General features: G+C 41.4%; 1 protein-coding gene across 3 annotated transcripts in view; it reads left to right on the top strand.

The window, feature by feature from the left end:
* Nucleotides 1-3,471: 3,471 nt before the first annotated feature.
* AGMO (alkylglycerol monooxygenase) overlaps nt 3,472-19,886 on the top strand; it is a 261,159-nt gene continuing 244,744 nt past the window's right edge. For 2 of the 3 annotated variants that reach the window (XM_005306643.5, XM_065583183.1), the window contains exons 1-2: nt 3,525-3,846; nt 9,003-9,133. In XM_005306643.5, coding sequence (XP_005306700.2) covers nt 3,718-3,846; nt 9,003-9,133 — 260 coding nt within the window. In that variant the 5' untranslated portion in view covers nt 3,525-3,717. Of the gene's footprint in view, nt 3,847-9,002; nt 9,134-19,886 lie in introns of all 3 variants that reach the window. The other variant, XM_065583185.1, reaches the window with a different exon arrangement.

Here is a 19,886-nt window from a genome sequence, read left to right as displayed (position 1 = left end):
GTTTTCTATTTTTATAGCCTCTTTAATCTCCCAGAGCAGTTCACAGACACCACCACCATCCTGGTCAGGTGGCCGGTAGTATATTCCTAGTGATATTCTTTTATTATTCAAGCATGGAATTTCTATCCATAGAGATTCTATGGTACAGTTTGATTCATTTAAGATTTTTACTATATTTGACTCTATGCTTTCTTTCACATACAGTGCCACTCCCCCACCAGCATGATCTTTTCTTTCATTTCTATATATCTTGTGCCCTGGTATTACAGTGTCCCATGGATTGTCATCATTCCACCAAGTTTCTGAGGAGCCTATTATATCAATATCCTCATTTAATACCAGGCACTCTAGTTCACCCATCTTAGTATTTAGACTTCTAGCATTTGTATACAAGCACTTATAAAATCTGTCAGTATTTAGTTGTCTGACTTCATGTGATGTAATTGAGTGGGACTCTTTTTTCATTTGACTGTTTCTCTTCAGTTCCTACCTGTACCTTACCAACGTCTATACTTTCATTTTTACTAGGTTATAGAGAATCCCCATTAATAGAGTCCCCCATTATGGGATGTCTCTGTCTGAACTGTGTGCTCCCTTACACCTGTCATCTTTCCCCAGCTTTAGTTTAAAAACTCCTCTACAACCTTTTTATTTTTACATGCCAGAAATCTTGTTCTGTTCTGGTTTGGGTGCAGCCCATCCCCCCTCCTAATAAACCTAAAACCACATGCTCTGTGTGTCCTGACTGCTCAGTGCTGGGACTGGACAACAGGGGATGGATCCCTTCATGATTGCCCTGTTCTGTTCATTCCCTTTGAACCATCTGGCATTGGCCATTGCTGGAATACAGGATACTGGGCTAGAAGGACTGTTGGTCTGACCCAGTATGGCCGTTCTTATGTTCAAAGGTGGAAAAGACCCAGAGGGTATCTAAACCATCCCCCTAACTTTCCAGGATTGTTCTGTTCAGTAAATTTTCAAGTGCTTTGCTCTGTCTAGTTTTAAAAATGCCCCAATTCAGTAGTCCATCCCTATTCAGCAAAGTGCATAAGATTGTACTTATAGTTAAGTATGTCTTTAAATATTTTGTTGAATTAGAGTCTATCTGAATACAGAATTCTACATATGAGTAACATAACCATGTGGATACCAATTTGTGAAACATATTGTTTTGGTTATAACAACATAAATTGTCATAATCATCAGTTAATTAGTTGTGTCCATCTTCTCTAACTATTTCATAATGTAAATTACTTCGATGTGCCAGATAGCTTCTTTTTTCTTGAAGAATGTGCTAGCATGTGCTATACAATACTCACAAAAATATAGTTACAGAGTACAACACCTCTAATCTTGGCATTCCTAGTAAATTAAACTGAAGAAAAGCCTAGGGAAACTCAAATCCAGGAAATCATGTGGCCCAGACAACATATCAAACGAGATGCTGAAACACAACACTGAGCATATAAAGTATCCTCTTCTAAAACTTTTAATAGAACTGGATGAAAAATGAAATTTCCCTCCTATGAAAAAATTTGAATTTTTGAAAAAAAAAAAAAAAAACAAACCTGTTCTGAATTAGGACAAAAAGTCAAATATTCAAATCTTTTTGTGGAGAAAAATTCTGAAAAAAATCCATTTTGGGAGCACAAAACCTGAATTTTTCAGCTTGTTTCACAGGCTACCTGGTGGACTGATAGCAAACCACTGTTATATTAAATTGAATGGAATAATAAATAAGCCCAGAGAATCAAAAGGTGATCCTATCACTGTACAACACCAAACAGTTTAACATGGTTTGGTGTTTCAAGTACAGCCTGCTTAGTTCGATGGCAAAAGCCACCACTGAAAAACGTATAAATCTTTTATTAAAGATACAAAAAAGAAAGGAAAAACGGTTAAAATATTTGAAATGTAAAATATTAAGCCTTTAATTTTAACCATATCATTTATTCCCTTTCCCTTTAACAGCAGAGAGTTGTTATGGTGGAAAAATCCCTGTCTGACAGTCTCTTAGATGCTATTAAAGGTGGTATTAACTGTGCTTTTTGGGGAAAAGAGAAGAAGTTAATTGAGATGGGTTGCAGCTGCTATTGCTAAAGTCTGATCCTACTTTCTTGAAGACAACCAAGATAAACACACAAAAGGGCAGGGAAAGAATAGCAAAGACAGAAAATGGAGCTTCTGTCTCTGACGCCTACTTGTAACCTCACTTCTGGAGACACATAGGCATGGTACATGGTCTTATCAGCCATGTCTGAGACCTGGCAAACGTGTAGCAATGTTAGGCTGTTTAAGGCCTGGTCTACACTATGAGTTTAGGTCGAATTTAGCAGCGTTAAATCGAATTAACCCTGCGCCCGTCCACACAATGAAGCCCTTTACTTTGACATAAAGGGCTCTTAAAATCGATTTCTGTACTCCTCCCCGACGAGGGGAGTAGCGCCGAAATCGACATTGCCATTTTGAATTAGGGTTAGTGTAGCTGCAATTCAACGCTATTGGCCTCTGGGAGCTATCCCACATTGCACCATTGTGACTGCTCTGGACAGCAATCTGAACTTGGATACACTGGCCAGGTAGACAGGAAAAGCCCCGCGAACTTTTGAATTTCATTTCCTGTTTGCCCAGTGTGGAGAACACAAGTGACCACGCAGAGCTCATCAGCACAGGTAACCATGCAGTCCAAGAATCGAAAAAGAGCACCAGCATGGACCGTACGGGAGGTACTGGATCTGATCGCTATATGGGGAGAGGATTCCGTGCTAGCAGAACTATGTTCCAAAAGACGAAATGCCAAAACATTTGAAAAAATCTCCAAGGGTATGATGGAGAGAGGTCACAATAGGGACTCACTACAGTGCCGTGTGAAAGTTAAGGAGCTCAGACAAGCCTACCAGAAAACCAAAGAAGCAAATGGAAGGTCCGGGGCAGAGCCACAGAAATGCTGCTTCTACGCTGAGCTGCATGCAATTCTAGGGGGGGCCGCCACCACTACCCCACCTCTGACCATGGATTCCGAGGAGGGGATAATCTCAGCCATGCCTGAGGATACTGCGGACAGGGAAAATGATGATGAGGAGGAAGACAATGAGATCAACCCCCTGCAAAATAGTGTGATTTTTTTTCCTTTAAAAATAGCAGAAAGCTCAAAAATGTAGACATGGGGGAACTGGACCTGTACTGTCAATGACTTTTTGAGACACGAATGGGCCCGGAGGCTCATTTAGTAAGCCATGTTGTGTTAAGCTATCTCTGATATCCAGAAGCCAGAGGAAGGGAAGTGGCTTAGTGTAGCTGGAGCTATAAAATGTGCCGCAAACTTGTAACAACAGAAAAAGCTGCAGCTAAACACTCAACTGAGCAATTAAAGGCTTGCCATTAAAAAGGGGGGGGGGGTGAGGGGCTAAAATAAACAACAAATCCAAGCGGAAGGAGAAATCGGAGAAACTAAACTTTGCCTTATCTCTTCTTTTTTATATCCGAGCCCTGGGGGCACGTGTCCTGCGTGCTCCCCCGGGCAGGCCGCCGCCTGTGTGCTGGCCTGAAGGAAAGGGGAGGGATGAGGGAACTGCAGGCTCGGGCTCAAGCAGAGGGGGAAGGGAGCGGGCTGCGGTATTCACCTGCTTAGCGGGTTGGTTTCCGCCTCTTCCCCGCAGACGGACTTTCGCCCTGGGATTTTCTCCCCTCCCTATCGCTAGGGAGGCAGCCGGAGCCATGGACGGCCTCGCAGCTCCGCAGGGAGGCCTCTCGGTGTCCCAGCAGGTCCGCGCGATGTTCTATGTCCTGCAGCCCAATGAAAGCTCCTTCGCCAGCCTCGAGGAGGTGCCCGATTATGTGAATAAGGTGAGAGCATGGCGGGGAGCTGGGTTAGGGACAGGAGATTTCGCTCTGCCTGTCGTCTCCCTGCCTGCCCTTCACTCCTCTGCCTCTGTGCCCCTTGCACCCCCATGCCTGCCCCTGGCTCTGTGCCCCTTGCACCCGCTGCCTACCCCCTCTGTGCCCCTTGCACCCCTCTGCCTGCCCTTCTCTCTGTGCCCCTTGCACCTCTGCCTGCCCCTGGCTCTGTGCCCCATGCCTGGCCTTACCTGCCCCCTCTCTGCCCCTTGTACCACCTTCCTGGCCTCACCTCCCCCATCTCTGTGCCCTTTGCACCCCCATGCCTGTCCCTGGGCCTCCTGCCTCTCCTTCCATGTCCCTCTCTCTATGTTCTTTTGCCTGTGTCTGCCTCTCACACACCAGCTGCCCTTTACAGCCCTTCACTCTTTTCTCTGCTTGTCCCTCTCTGCCCAGATTTCACCTGCACCTCAGTATTACCAACCTCAAGCTGTCAAAAAGGAGTCTACCTCCCTTTCCCCATTGAGTTTGCCATAAAAATCATGATATTTTAAAATGCTGCCTTTTTATTTGCCTTTTAGTTTCTGAGCCTTTAGGGTGCACTAGCTTCCTGTTTTCAAGCTTTCTGCAACCATGGGGACTAGGAACTTTTATTGTAAATGAAAGCTGAGATTTCCATTCTATTTCTCTGTACTAGCAGCTGGGGTTTTAAGAGAAACCTCAAATATTGTGAAACTGGTGATAACATCACAAGGGTTGACAATCTGCTGGATATAATGGGTGAAGAATTGAAATGGATAGCTTTAATAAAGGGGGAACAGATATTATTTTCCCTTAAGGAACTCGAGATAGTACTGTACCCTGCTTCCCAGAATATGCAGATAGATCTCTCTGCCCTGAAGAGCTTGCCACCTGACTGGGACAAAGAAGAAAGAACATGACTATTACCAATTTAAAATAATGAAGATAGTTAAAATGAAGGAGAAAAAGAAGTTTTGGGAGAGTCAGCTCAGACTTTGTGCCATTCACACCCCAGCTTTGGTTAATTTTCAGATGTTCTGCTCCACCCCTAGAACCAGTCAAAGACTTGCTGTATCAGATGCTAGGGATGGATTCTTTATTATTTTATTATTGTTATCTGTAATGCAGGAGCACCCAGGAGCCTCAATTTGAATGGGGCCTTATTGTGCAAGACATTACAAATATGTAGGCCATGAATACCCTAGAAAAAGTTTATCCATATAGCTCTACCAGTAAACCCTCTTAATATAGACACAGTTTATGCTGGCAAAATAACTATACTGGCAAAAGCATTTTGATGATGTTAAAACTGCAGCTAAACTAGGGCTTTTGCCAGTATTTTTGCAAAAAAATTACACCCTGCAACCAATACTGGCAAAAGTTTATATGCTGGGCATAATAATGACATGGCCTTTCCTTAAAGAGCTTACAATTTAAAGGACAATATAACAGGTGGATGAGACAGCAAGTGATTAAGCGAATGGATTTTTGGGGGAGTGAGTGCAAAATGAATATAAGCAAGCTATATGCAAGGACTTGGAAAATTTATCAGACCAACTTATGTGTTTCTGGGGGAGGGACTCATCCAGTTGGCAGTGCCTTCTAAATCACTTGAGTATCTCCGGTGCTACTGCTGCTATTGATGAGTAGAGAGGGAGAACTGCAAAACTGAGTGCTGGGTTCCTTTTAGAACATGAAGCCTAAACCTATTAGCACCCTTACCTTTAATATCAGCCTCTGGCTATAGCGGGATTCTAAAGCAGTGCCTTGTGGAGAAGCCAGCCCCTGTTTCTCACCAAAACTTCAGGCGAAAGAAAGGGTCTTTGGATTCCATTTTGGACGCTGGCCCTCGACCATACTCAGGGGTCCATTTTTCCATATCAATTTGTAGCTAGCTGAATTTGGAAATCCTTCTTCTCCTTAATTACCAGAAGGAAAAGGTACCTTTCTTCCCTCATTTCAGAGTATCTGGGATGTTGCAATATGGAGTGGTGGTTTCTCTCTCCCTCTGTGAAGCTTCCTGTCTAATGTGGGTGTAAGAAGATGGGGTAGACTCTGCTACTCAACCCTTCTTCCCAGACTCTATTTCTTGGGTCCTCCCCTGATTCCACAAATGGGCAGTTCTAAAGCCCTGAATGTCTGTGTCCAGTCTCCGGAATAAATAGTATTGCTAGTCTCAAGTGTTCAAAAACCATGACTCGCCCCCCTCCCCTCTCCTAAATCATGAAATTGGCTTGAAAATCATGAGGTTTTTTTTTTTTTTTTTTTTTTTTTTGAAAAGTGGCTTTCTTTTTATTTGCATTTTGGTTTGCGTGTCTGTTGAGTGCACTCAGTTCATGTTTTCAGGCTTTTCTGCTCTACCATGAGAGCTAAAAACTTGTATTTCATTTTCATTGAAAGCTGGGTTTTTCATGTAATAAACTTACAAGAGCTGAGACTAAAAAAACACCAAATACAGTGAGACTCTCTCAATAATATCACAAGAGTTTGCACAGTGAAAATAGTATTGCGGCAGTTTACTTTCGGTTCATATTGAGAATATTATTTTGCATCCAGAAGGAGTAGACACTTTTTTAAAATGACACTTTACAATCTTCAGAAATTGATGATTTAAGTGCTCACTCAACAAAGATAGCTTCCTCCTCACTGCTGAGAGTGGGCTGTTCAGGCTACAGATTAAGGCTAAATGGAGTTCTTATCAATCCCAAACACCATCCCAAACCCACTTAAAGTATTTCTGGTGGTGTGGTGGGCAAAAATATGGGAATAGGAAATGGAGGGGGAGGAAAGCACTTCTAGAGTTTGAAACCTAGATTAGTTGATCTCTTCGAATTGCTTTTTGACAACAACAAGGTTTGTGGGAGAGGAACAGCAGTTGACTTGGATTCAGACACTCAAATCATACATGAGAACTGTTTCACTGGCAAGCTGCTTGATTGGCAAGTGGGTAAGACAATATGAATGGTGCCCCCTCTGCCTGTCTGACATAGCACTCCCTGTTTGACAACCAGGGAACACTGTCAGATGGCTGTGTGTGACACAACCACACAATGGGAAATAGATTCTAAAAGCAGTGGTTGTAAAGGAGTTGCAGTAGTGACGAGAGTGTACAAAAGTCAAATATTTTAAGCAGCATAGTTGTTGGCAGGTAAAGCAAATAGCCATGCACAACATAACCATATGTTTCCTATTCACCATTCTCTCTTCATCCTTAAAGGGCCCCAAACTGGTGTCCTTTTCTGGGTCTATGCAATTTGCAGTGCTGCGCTTGCTGCTCCATAATCCCATGTTATAGTATGAAGGCCCAGATCTGGCTCCCAGTATTGAGGTCAATGATCCCTTACAAGGACTGGGCCTTTAATGAGCCAATTCTTCTCCCTACTGTCTACAAACTCATTTTTTAAACTTGTCATTGAGCTTTGGTTGAGAGGACGGGAAATGTTTGATGTAGCTATTTTTCTAACAAAATGCTGTATTTTCAGTCATATTTCAGAAAAAAATCATGTTTCCTATTTAGTATTGAAGCAGGTAATGAAAAAAAGGGAATATGGTTTTATTGAGAACTGTCTAGGATTGTTGTATTTCAAACCAAAAATATTTATATTTATGTATTTATGGCTTATTGGTCCCAAATTATCAATATTGTATATGCCTGTTTAGTTTGTTCCAGGAAGGAGACCTTTGAGGCATTCTGTTGGCTTTAAGTCATTGGTTCTCCATTCCTTCCAAAAGGTTTCACATAATAATTTAGAGTCCAGTCCTGCAAACACTCATTGCTGGGCATAGTGCTTTAAAAACTTCATTGCAACAACTCAGGTCATGGTCGAGACTTGTATATTCCACTACTGTGGAATTTGTCACAAAATTCATCCTTCCCTCAAATTTGGGAAGATAATATTAAAACTGGGACCAAGTTTGTGTTGCCTTCTTGAGACTTCCCACATCAGGAAACAATATTTCTGAGTGGTTTAAGCCACTTACGTTCATCTTGGTTGACGGTTAATTCTGTATCCTAATGAGGGAAGTGTAAAGGTCTGTCTTGTTATCTATTCGACACCAGATCCTTTGGGCAGAGACACCCATCTACTGTGCTTATCCCACAATCCCTGCCTGCCTCTTGTGCCTTCCCAGTGCCAAAAGCCTCAAATGTCCCTTCCCCAGCCGTGCAAACCTCCTGTTTCCTTCCTGACAGCATCAGTAATGGATATATATATTTTGTTCAGCAGTACAAAAATCTGCTATGCATTGAAAACTGGAAATGAGGGGAGAATATAAAGCAAATTGAATTCAATATAAACATAAATAAAAGGCGCTGTGAATTAAACTCTGCCTTAACAGTAGCAAATATTGTGTTCCATTATATGTTTGCAGGATTAAGTCTTTTAACTTGGGCCGAAATAGCTGATGGTACCAGCTCTGATTTTTTCATACCCTTGAACTCAAACAGTGACTGCACAAACATAAGCAAGCATAACCATAAGTTTATCTTAAAATTCAAGTTAAAATCAATGTAAATTTTTAGTTCTTCAGCATTTGGTGTCTCGAGGTCATTATTTTCCCCCCAGTGAATCACAGTATATAAAATGCCCATTCATTCACTTGTAATCTGAAGATGCTGCTGATATGGCTGGAAAAGGATTTCGGCTGTACAAAACAATCTATGGAAAAGTTCCTGTAGCCAAAGTCAGCACTATCCTCCCGCCTCCATTCATAAATGAGAAATCATGTCCTATATGGAAATGCCATCCAGAATGAGACCACCTGGAAAATTTGTGACAATGTATATCAAGTGTTTATATGTACATGATGACATGCAATAATCAACTCAAATTTGTTTACAAATGAAATCAATATGTATTTATTTAACTTTTCCCAGGTAAAAAAATAATTATATTGTTCATATCCGTTGTTGCCATGAGTATAGTTAAGATTTTTCACACCTTAGCCCATTATGTCCTCTAGACACAACAATAATGCAAATAATAAATAAAAGAAAAGGCTTGGGGAGGACCATTCTAAAATGTCATTGTGGTATCTTCTAACATATGATGCTATTCTGAGTATCCTGCTTGCTATAGTGTTCAGAAATTTATGCAGAATTCAGTTTGTGTTGTAACTGCTCTTCTCCTCAAATCCCTTTTCAGGCTACGCCGCTTTTCATTGTCTTGATGCTGTTGGAGTTTGTTGTCAGTTGGGTTTGGAGGCATCAGGCACCAGGACAGATCAATGATAGCATAACTTCTCTCTCTGCAGGAGTCCTGTCTCGACTTCCAGAGTAAGTGTGATTATTGTATTGGCTTGATTCATTCCTCATTTGGAGGGAAGGGGAAGAATTACCTTATAAATATTAAAAGGTTGTAGTTAACCCAAATGAATTAGTCAAGAGGTAGATGCAGCTTTGCCAAAAATTGATTTTGCATTAAGAAGATGTAAATTTATTTCTGAAATGTAACATGTAGATGTAAATTAAATGTAAAAAATTAAATGTAAATTTAATATTTAAAGGATATTAACCAAATCCAACTCCATCTTGAAATCTGTGGGGCTTCAGATATTGAAGAAGCTGTGACTTTGGTTAGGTAGACTGCTTCTTGTGTTACAATACAATGTATATTTAAATCTGTTTTCTTCTGTTAGCTCTCAGACAAGAGCAAAAAAATACATATCTTGTTTCCATGGGTCTTTTTAAAAAGAAACTTATGTTGAAGTAATAAGGATAAGTGATAGATTTCTCAACATGGACCTGATCCAGTGACCATTGAAATCAATGGGAGTCTTTTGTTTAACTCCAGTGAGTTTTTCATAGGATTTTAAGGCCAGAGGAGACCACTGTGATAGTCTAATCTGACCTCTTACATAACTCAGGCCATAGGACTTCCTTTTATTAATTCCTGCTTTAAATTCAATAGCCGTGATTGAACTAGACCATATCTTTTAGAAAAACATCCAATCTTGAATTAAAAATTTCCAGTGTTGGAGAATTTACAGTATCCATATTCAAATTGTTTCCTATGATTGATTACCCTCATGGTTAAAAATGTGCACCTTAGTTCTAGTCTGAATTTGCCTAGCTTCAACTTCCAGCCATTGCACCTCGTTACATCTTTGTCTTCTAGACTGAAACTATCTCTATTATCTAATTTCTGTTCCTTATGTAGGTACTTGTAGACTGTGCTCAAGTCACTCTTATCTTCTCTTTGATAAACTAAATAGATTGAGTCCTTCAGTCTCTCTCTATGTGGCATATTTTCAATTCTTGAACCACTCTCGTGTCTTCTCTGAACCCTCTGATATTTCAACATCCTTGTGGTGTAGACACCAGAACTGGATACAGTGTTTCAGTAACACCGCTAACATCAATGTCAAGTGCGGAGTTGATTTAACCTCTTCTCCTGCTTGATATTCCTCTATTTATACATCCAAGGACAGCATTAACCCTTTTGGCTTCAGTATCTCACTGGGCACTCGCATTCAGCTGATTATCCACCATGACCCTAAGACTTTTCTAGTCATTTCTTCCCACGGTAGTTTCTCCATCTTGCAAGTATGGCCTACATTCTTTGTTCCTAGAATCAGGGGTTCTCAAACTTCATTGCACTGTGACTCCCTTCTGACAACAAAAATTACTACATGCCCCCAGGAGAGGGGACCGAAGCCTCACTGCCCCAGGTGGTGGGTGGTCAAAACCTGAGCCCCACTCCATGTGGGGGGCGCAAAGCTGAAGTCCAAGGGCTTCAGTCCTGGGTGAGGGACCTGTAACTTGGCCCTGCTGTCCAGGGCTGAAGCTGAAGTCTGAGCCACACTTGGCCCCGGGCAATGGGGCTCAGACTTTGGCTTCAGCCCCGGGCCACAGCAAGTCTACCCCAGCCCTGGCAAGTCCATTAAAACAGGGTCACGACCCACTTTGGGGTCATGACCCACAGTTTGAGAACCGCTGTCCTAGACATACGAGTTACATTTGGCTGTATTGAAGCACATGGGCCAAGCAGTCCAGATCATTCTGTATCGGTGACCTGTTCTCTTCATTATTTATAACTCCCCTTTTTTTGTGTCATCTGCAAACTTAATTAGTAATGGGTTTATGTTTTCTTCCCACATGTTGATAAAGATGTTAAATAGCATAGGGCCAAGAACTGTTTTCTAGATGATCCCACTAGAAACACAACTGCTCAGTGAAGATTCCCTGTTGGCAGTTACATTCAGTTAGACAGTTTTTAATCCCTTCAATGTGTGCCATGTTGATATCGTATTGTTTTAATTACTTAATCAAAATGCCGTGCAGTACCAAGTCAAATACCTTACAGAAATCTAAATATATTTTATCAACACTATTAGCTTTATAAACCAAATTTGTAGTTTCATTAAAAAAAAAACTATCTGGTTAGTTTGACAAGATTTATGGCTATGGTTTTGGAACCATCCCCAGAAAGTATGGACTACATGTGGTTGTTTATTTCAGTTTTCAGGAGTAATAGCCTTAGAAGTTGCCATTTAAAGAATTAAGCAGATACATAGAAGATATCAGCTAGCTCTTTCCCAACACTGCCTACACAAATAAGAGATGTGAACTGTCAACATCAGAAATATTCAAAAGAAGTTTGCTTAATTCATGGATAATGAATTTCATTGGTTAGTTATTTCATATTACACCTCTACCCCGATATAACACAAATTCGGATATAACGCGGTAAAGCAGTGCTCCAGGGGAGGGAGTTGGCGGGGGAGGGGCTGCGCACTCCCGTGGATCAAAGCAAGTTTGATATAACGCAGTTTCACCTATAACACGGGATGATTTTTTTGGCTCCCGAGGACAGCGTTATATCGAGGTAGAGGTGTACTATTTTTGAAGATGCTAATTATATCCAACCTGTTTTGTGTATCAGTTTTTATATAAACAAGAAATTCTTTCAGTAATTGATGAGCCGTGAAAATGACTGTACAACTGAGAAACCTCAATCAGATCTTATTTATCATGCTATATTTTCAGTTGGAATTAATGTTGTTTTCTAGAGATTGAGGCACATCAGAGATTTACCAAATCAAGTAACCATGTTTCTTATCTGGAAAGGCCAGGGCAGATTATGATGAAGTTCAGGATGTATAATGAGGTTAGCAGTTTTGGTACCATGGTATAAGAAAGTTAGCAGTTTTGGTACTATGTCTCATTTTTATTTTAAGAGTACTAAAATTCACCAGATTCATCCATCCCTGCAAAAATATTTATTAAGAAAAATTGCATTGTATGCATATAGCTCAATTTTGCAAGGTGCTGAGTGCTTTCCTCATAGTGGCACTCAACATTTTGCAAGATTTGGCTCTGTGAATGCTATGCACGTATTATTTTGCAAGGATGGGAGAATTTGGTGAAGTGAATGATCACTGAGGACACTCAGCACTTTTCAGGATCTGGTCCTAGGTGCTGGCACTGAAATGAATAAGCATACTGTACTAACATTCTTATCCGGCTCACTACTATTTTAATACTACTATGTGAGATCTGGGAACACTTTAGCTCTTTTCACAGTTGTCTTTTCAAGCAAGAACTGTGAAAGGCTTTTAGCTTTTTGAGAGTACATCCACAAAGCAATTACAAATCATAGAATTTAGGTGTTAATTGCCAGTTTCTAATGATGAATGCTTGCACTGTTTTTTATCAGTTAAAGGAGCTACGGACATTAGGTAGACTAAACAGGACAGGACTGAAAAAGAGAACATTCTGTCGTCCTCCCCATCTGCCTTTTGGTGGTGTAAAAGAATTGGGATTTAAAAAGAAAGAGAGCACAAATTTGTTGCTGAGCTTTCCCCTTCAGTCAGTCCCTTTTCAGCAAGAAAAGGGTAGGGAAATCTGACAGAAACTGCTAAAACAATATTTCAGCAGAACCCACAGAGTCAGGGGAAATCCTAGTGCAAATCATTAACAGCTGAAGGTTAGATTAACACACCATTGATTGTATCCTCTCCCAGGGACTAATTTTCATTTTCTCAACTAGCTGAAATGGTTTGCCACTTCCTTAAAAAAATCTGTGGTTGAAACTAAAATGGTGTGCTTCAGCCTATTAATCCATTAGTTAGAATGAAGCTTCAGATGCGTCATCACAAAGAGGTTTTTGGATTATGGGGAAAATGAGAAGTCATGAAAACCAAATTCAGTCTCTGAGCATAATTTTCCATTCCACAATCTGGGTAACAAAAGTGTAGCAGACCTGAGGGAAAACAGTTTTTATTCCGTGTTTTGTACTTCATCGGTAGAGAAAATGAAAAACATAAATTGTGGTTATTAGTATGCCATATACAGGCTATATATATATGAAATTTGTATACAAGAGAAAAAACTTATCAAACATGGGAGTGCATCTTTCTTATAAGCTCCCCTAACCCCCCCCCCCCCCCCCCCAGACTGTGCAGCATGTAATATAAATGCTTGTCATGGATACACTACTACTTGCAACATAACCTGTACACTTTAAAAAAAAATTGTTTCCTCATACTAAGTATGATATTTGATGGAAAGTAGTTTTTTGGGGGTAAACTGGATGAATTTATTGAACTTGATTCCAATGTGAATAGAAGTTGCAAAGTTTTGTCATTAACTTACAAGTTGTTGGGTAAAAAATATTTTGAGAGTTTTTATTATAAATAATTATTTCCCCCAACAAACTGTTGCCAGGATGCCTGAAATGTTGCTGTTTTTTAAAAATATATTTTCCCAAGAGAAGTCTTATTCCAGATATAAATATCTACTGAACAAGTATGTGTATTATTTCTTTTTGGTCCATTTCTTCTGTTAAAGCAGCAGAATATAAATCAATTCATAATGTGTTTGGGGGAATCATTTAGGTAGGTACCTTTTCAAACTAGTTGGTGAACTCTCCATTTGCTGTGCAGCTACACACACACACACACACACACACACACACACACACACACACACACACACACACACACACACACACACACACACTCTTTTGGTGGTCATGTCTGCAATGGAATTTTCCATTCCAATGAGAAAGCTACAGTTTATCAGACTCTTTTTTTTTTTTTTTTTTTTTTTTTTAAACAGAGGAAATTAAAGTTATTTGAAATATTGTTGACATCCAGAAAAAAAGAGGGGAAAAATGCCTTCTGGATTTTTCATACCATTATGTGTTTCATAAGATTTTTGCACCTTATTTGTGGCAGTAATATCCATGGTGTAGTAGGGCTTTATTTCGTAAAGTTCTTCATATCTCATACACTAAGCAATGCAATTAATTGAGTTTGTTTACCAAAATTGTGTACATTCCTTTTCTCACGTAACCTAGCAAGTATAATTTCCAGACTTTTACATGACAAGTGGGGTTTCTACTCCAGTCTTTCAACAGTGGAGATTGATGTCATCTGAAAGTGTGAATAAGTGAAACTCCATGCCATAACGGTCAAAATGGAGTAGACAGTCTGTGCCCTGAGAAGCTTCCATTGATTTAGAGGCAGAGAGCGTGTGTACATACATGTACACATGCAAAAGCATGTGCTGGTTTTAGAGGGTACCTTAAAAGAGAACTTGGTTACTAAAACATTTGTAACTCCTAACTTATTGATCACCCCTACTAGAGGAAAATGTGCAATTGACAGTTCCCTAATATCTTTGTTTCCATTTCTCTACTTACTAGCTTTACCCTGACTCCACACAAAAGTTACATCTGTTTAACTAAAGACATATTTCTAAATTGATCTAGTTAAACTGATGTGTAGACAAGCTTAATTTGATTTAACTCTGGCTTTTACTGATCTAGATTAAGTCAGCAAGGAGTTGACTTGAACTAAATTGATACAAGCTAGAATTAAAAGGGTCTATGCAAAAGTTTACATCAGTTTAACTAAATCAATTTAGAAATATACCCTTAGCTAAACCAGTGGAATGTTTTGCGGAGACCACGTCTTACTCACAATGATTGATTTCTAACTGCATGGTGAGCCCAGTTTTGTACCCATTGAACTTGATCCCATTCTTTCCATTGACCTTGGCAGTTGCTAGGTGGCCCCCGTGTTTGAAAGAGAGCCATTAGACTGGTTTGTTCACACACATGGGTGTGTAGGAACATAGATTGTGACCTATGTTTACTGGGATTTGAGATGGGTTTTTATTTGTTTAATAACCTTTACCGCTCAAAAGTTCCAGCCCCTCCTCCCCAAATCCATTTCCCAAACCAGGTTATAGCACACTGAATTATATTACATGTTTTCTTGTTCTTCATTAAGATAAATGGGCTCAGTTTGCATACTGTGCAAAGATGTAATGTACTATCTATATTTTGTACCAGTGTGTCGAGTACGTCACTGTGTAAGACACAATATATTTACTAGATAATGTGTTAAGCACAGTCGGTATTCCACTAGATGGAGTACAGGAGCAGCAGTTTTAAAAGAGGCCAGCCTAATTTGCTGAGTCAACATCCCGAAGTTCTGGAAACTAGAAAAAACGATTCCTTAATTATTTCTAAAATCAAATAGTACAATTTTAAAATAATAGACTTTCCGAGCTGCATATAATAGTGTGAAAAAAGTCAACTGTGGCTTTTTAAGACTCAGGAGCCTGACCCAAGCTGTTGATTTAGAAAATCCACATGAATATGTAAATATTTTTTCCTCATTTCACCATATGACATAAAATAATGATACATTACAGTTATTTCATTATATTTTTAAAGGGCTGTTACTCCTTTCTGTGTTCTCAGAAAATTCACATGAATTTATTCTGGGCTGAATGGGACATGTCAATCCCTCATTCCCAACTGGTATATGATACTGGCGAATGCCATGTGCCTGATTCTGGTCTCACCTACAAAGCACTGTAAGCCCATTGGGTTCAGTGGGAATCACTACTTATTTACAATAGTGAGAGATCAGAATCAGGCCCCATGTTGAAAGAGATACTGAATGAACATTGCTATTTCTATAGCATCATATATGTACATGGAACTCATATATAAATACAATTATTAAGACAATTCTCTGTGGGAGATTGTAGTCTTAAGAACCCATCCTGCAAATCCTAAAGCCTTTTCTAAACATACAAGTTGTGCCAGTTACACCAGTATAGTTAAAGCAGTGCAACCTCCCTAGGCCTACACAGTTTTGTCAACAAAAGTCAGCTTTCGTCGACAAAAACAGTGGAGGTGTACACACTGAAAAGCCCCTCCGGCCAATGTAACTCCTCTGCTATGCTGACATCATAAAACCACCTTGACAAGTGGCATAGAGATTTTTGCAATGTAGTTAAAGCAACACAGCATCAGTGTAGATACTGCACTTGGTTATGTCACTCTAATTGGCCTCCAGGAGGTGTCCCACAATGCCCATCTTGACTGCTCTGGTCAGCAGTTTGAACTCCACTGGCCAGAAGGTACACAGGTATGCACCCCTCCCCCATTTAAAGCCCAAGGAATTTTTTAAAGTCCTCTTCCTGTTTGCTGGGTGTGCACAGTTCACACGGCATCTTCCCAACTGACCATGCCAGTTTTCCGCAGCCAACGCTGCTTTCCCACTTGGAGCACACTGGAGCTATTGGATCTGCTGAGTCTATGGGGAGTAGAGGCTGTGCAGTCACAGGTTCGTTCCAGTTATTGGAACTTTGATACCTATGGCCTGATTGCTAGTGGATGAAGGAGAAGAGGCACGAGAGGGACATGCAGCAGTGCCGTGCTAAGATCAAGGAGTTGGGGCAGGCACACCAGCAGGCAAGGGAGGCTGCACGCCATCCTCAGCGGTGACTCCACCGCCAAGAGCCCCGTGGATACTTTGGGGGGTCTGGAGGCAGTGGCCAGTGGACTCAACCCCAATGATGAAGAGGTGGATGACAAAGTGGAGCTGGAAGACGACGTGGAGCATGTGGCAGGATCGTCCGGTGGTGTGGCAAGTCAGGACCTCTTTTTCACTTCAGAGGGGTCTAACCAGTCCCCACACTCTGGCTCTGGCACGCAGGATTCAGGAGAGGGGAGTCTGGAAAGTACTCATTTTGCTTTGATACTGCATGGTGAGAGGAGATTGAGCTCTCGTGTATTTTGTTATATGGTAGAGGAGAGATAAGGGACAGAAAATAACAACAGAGACTGTCCATCTATGCAGTGGGGCCACGGTGGAAAAGTTTAATGTACACGGGTATGTCCCGGGATTTCTCCATAGAGATCTCTAGGAAACTTTCCTGTAGGTACTCAGCAATGCTCTGCCGAAGGTTCTTTGGAAGAGCTGCCTTAGTTGTTCCCCCACCGTAGGAAACTTTGCCATGTCACCAGGCAGTTATTTCTGCATAGATCAAAGCACTACACACGCGAGCAGGGTATGGAGCTGGTCTGAAGCCACACTCTTGCAGGAGATTCACCCTTGCATCCTGGGTTACCCTTAGGAGTGAAATACCAGGTTTGATTACCCTAGCCTATGGAAAAGGGTACCAATATTCAGAATAGTCTCCCTAGCCGCTTGTAGTATCTACCTCAGCAAACCACCCTTTATCCCTTCTTGCCCATTCTCCCTTGCCAATCCTCCCGCCCAAAACTCATCATATTTGGGACTGACGCTGACCTGTGTGCTAGTCAAGGGACAGTGAGAAAGAGGTAACTGTCTCTGTTGATTGTTTCTTTGTCTTCTGCAGCTGTGCCCTTGAGGACCCACCAGCGGAGCGCCTCCGTGAGATAAGGTGGCGAACCAGGAGGAGTAAGCAGGATATGTTTTGCGAAGTGCTGCAGTCAACAGATAAAGCACATAGCAAAACGAGAGTGGAGGGAGACAATTAATGAAAGACTGAGACTGGATATCCTGGAAAGGACACAGGGGCAGGAGTGGATGATAAAGCTCCTGGAGGGCCAGACAGAGATGATGAAGTCCCTTATTACCCTGCAATCTTAACACATCCGTGCACCACTCTCCCTGCAGCTACTATAGAACTCCGGACCAGGCCCTCCCCAAACTCCCTCTCTGCATTCCTCATGTGTTCCCGGTTCCTCTCATTATCCATGCACTCCACAGCTGGGGACTGGTTTCCCAATGAAAGCTGGAGTACACACAGCTGTGAGAGCCCTAACCATGAGACTGATCCTCATTGACACATCCCCAGTTTGACCAAAAATTTGTGTTTTGTCTTGTTATTAAACTTAAGTCTTCGAAATAAAATGAATCTTTATTTGTGACATACACACATCAGTCATTGCTAACATTGAAACACAGTGGCTAGAGGTAGGAATATTTACATAGCACAATTAACACTCAGAAAGCAAGCACTATGGGATAATTCAAGATGGCAAGTAAACGTTGCCTGGCTGAATGTATCACATAAAGACACGTTACTGAGATTCATTGTCAAAATACTCCTTCAAAACCTCTCTGATTCGAATAGTCTTCCACTGCGCCCCTCTAATTGCCCTTGTATCTGGCTGCTCAAAATCAGCAGCCACCCGATCAGCCTCAGTGGTCTACCCCTGGGGAAACATTTTCCCGCTTTGCTTTGCAAATATTATGCAGAGCACAGCAGGTCACAACAACCATTGGCATATTTTCCTTATTGAGGTCCAACCGGACAAAAAAAACAGGGCCAGTCACCTTTTAATCGACCAATTCAGTGCTCATTCAGCACCTGCTGAGCCTGTTGTTGAAGCGCTCCTTGCTGTTGTCAAGGTTCCCAGTGTAAGGCTTCATTAGACACAGGAGTCATAAGTAGGCAGGGTCTCCCAGGATTTCCAGATCCCCCACTGGAATCTTCTGGTCAGGAAAGAAAATTCCAGTGTACAGCCTTCTATATAGACCAGTGCTCTGAAACGTGCGTGCATCGTGCATCATTCCCTAACCACCTCATGCTGATGTCAGTGAAAGACCATGTGCCTGCAAGACCATAAAGAAATAACTCTTTCAGTTGATGTACTTCATCAAAAGATGGTCAGGGGCCAAAACTGGGGATATGTGTTCCATCTGTCGCTTCTCCTCAGTTAGGGAATCCTATTGCTTCAAAGCCAACAATTATGTCCTGCACATTACCCAGAGTCACGGTCCTTTGTAGCAGAAGGCGATTAATGGCCCTGCATACTTGCATCACCACAACCCCCACGGCGGCCTTCCCAACTCCAAACTGATTTTTGACTGACCGGTAGCAGTCTGGAGTTGCTAGCTTCACACAGCAGTTGCTACTCACTTTTCCACTGTGAGGGCAGCTTTCGTTGTGGTGTCCTTGCGCCATAGGGCAGGGGTGAGCTCCGCACACAGTTCCAGGAAGGTGGATTTGTGCATCCAAAAGTTCTGCAGCCACTACTTGTCATCCCATATGTGCATATGATGTGATCCCACCACTCAGTGCTCATTTCCCAAGCCCAGTACCGACAGTCCACTGTGTGCAGCTGCTCTGTGAATGCCAGCAGTAATCTTAAATTATTTGTTTACATGGCAGACAGCATGGCAGGCATCGCGGATTCACTCTCTGTTTCATAGCTCATGGAATACTGCAGGACCAGCCATGTCGTGTTCATAACACTCATCACCAGACTGGTGAGCAGCTCAGGATCCATGCTGTCAGGCAGAGATGGCGGGTGCACAGTTCACAAGAGCACGAAATGAAGTAGGAAGCCCAGGGAATGATGAGACAGAAAGAACTGCATCATGGGATGGTAATCTGTTCCCAGAGCTCCCAGTGGCAGAGGTTGACAGAGGATGGTGAGTTGCACAGTGGGATAGCTACACACGATGCAACGCTTTCTCTGTCAATGCGAGAGCAACAGCTGTGGACACGATCTGCCGACACAAGGAGTGTTGCGTGGACATGCACAACTGATGTTAATAAAGACACTTATGATCGTCTACGTAACTTAAGTTGACTTAATTCTGTAGTATATACATGATCCTATTGTGGGCACAGAAATATTGGTAAAAATAAGCTTATACTGGTAGAGCTTACTCTGTACAGAAAGGGGAATAAGCTAAACTTGTATAAGCATATATATATATATATATATATATATATATATATATATATATATATATATATACACATATACTGATATAATTGTGTC

The sequence above is a fragment of the Chrysemys picta genome, chromosome 2 (genome assembly GCF_011386835.1).
Source record: "Chrysemys picta bellii isolate R12L10 chromosome 2, ASM1138683v2, whole genome shotgun sequence".
Taxonomy (NCBI): domain Eukaryota; kingdom Metazoa; phylum Chordata; order Testudines; family Emydidae; genus Chrysemys; species Chrysemys picta.
The sequence above is the reverse complement of the archived record's forward strand: the minus strand, read 5'-3'. Positions and strand labels throughout refer to the sequence as shown.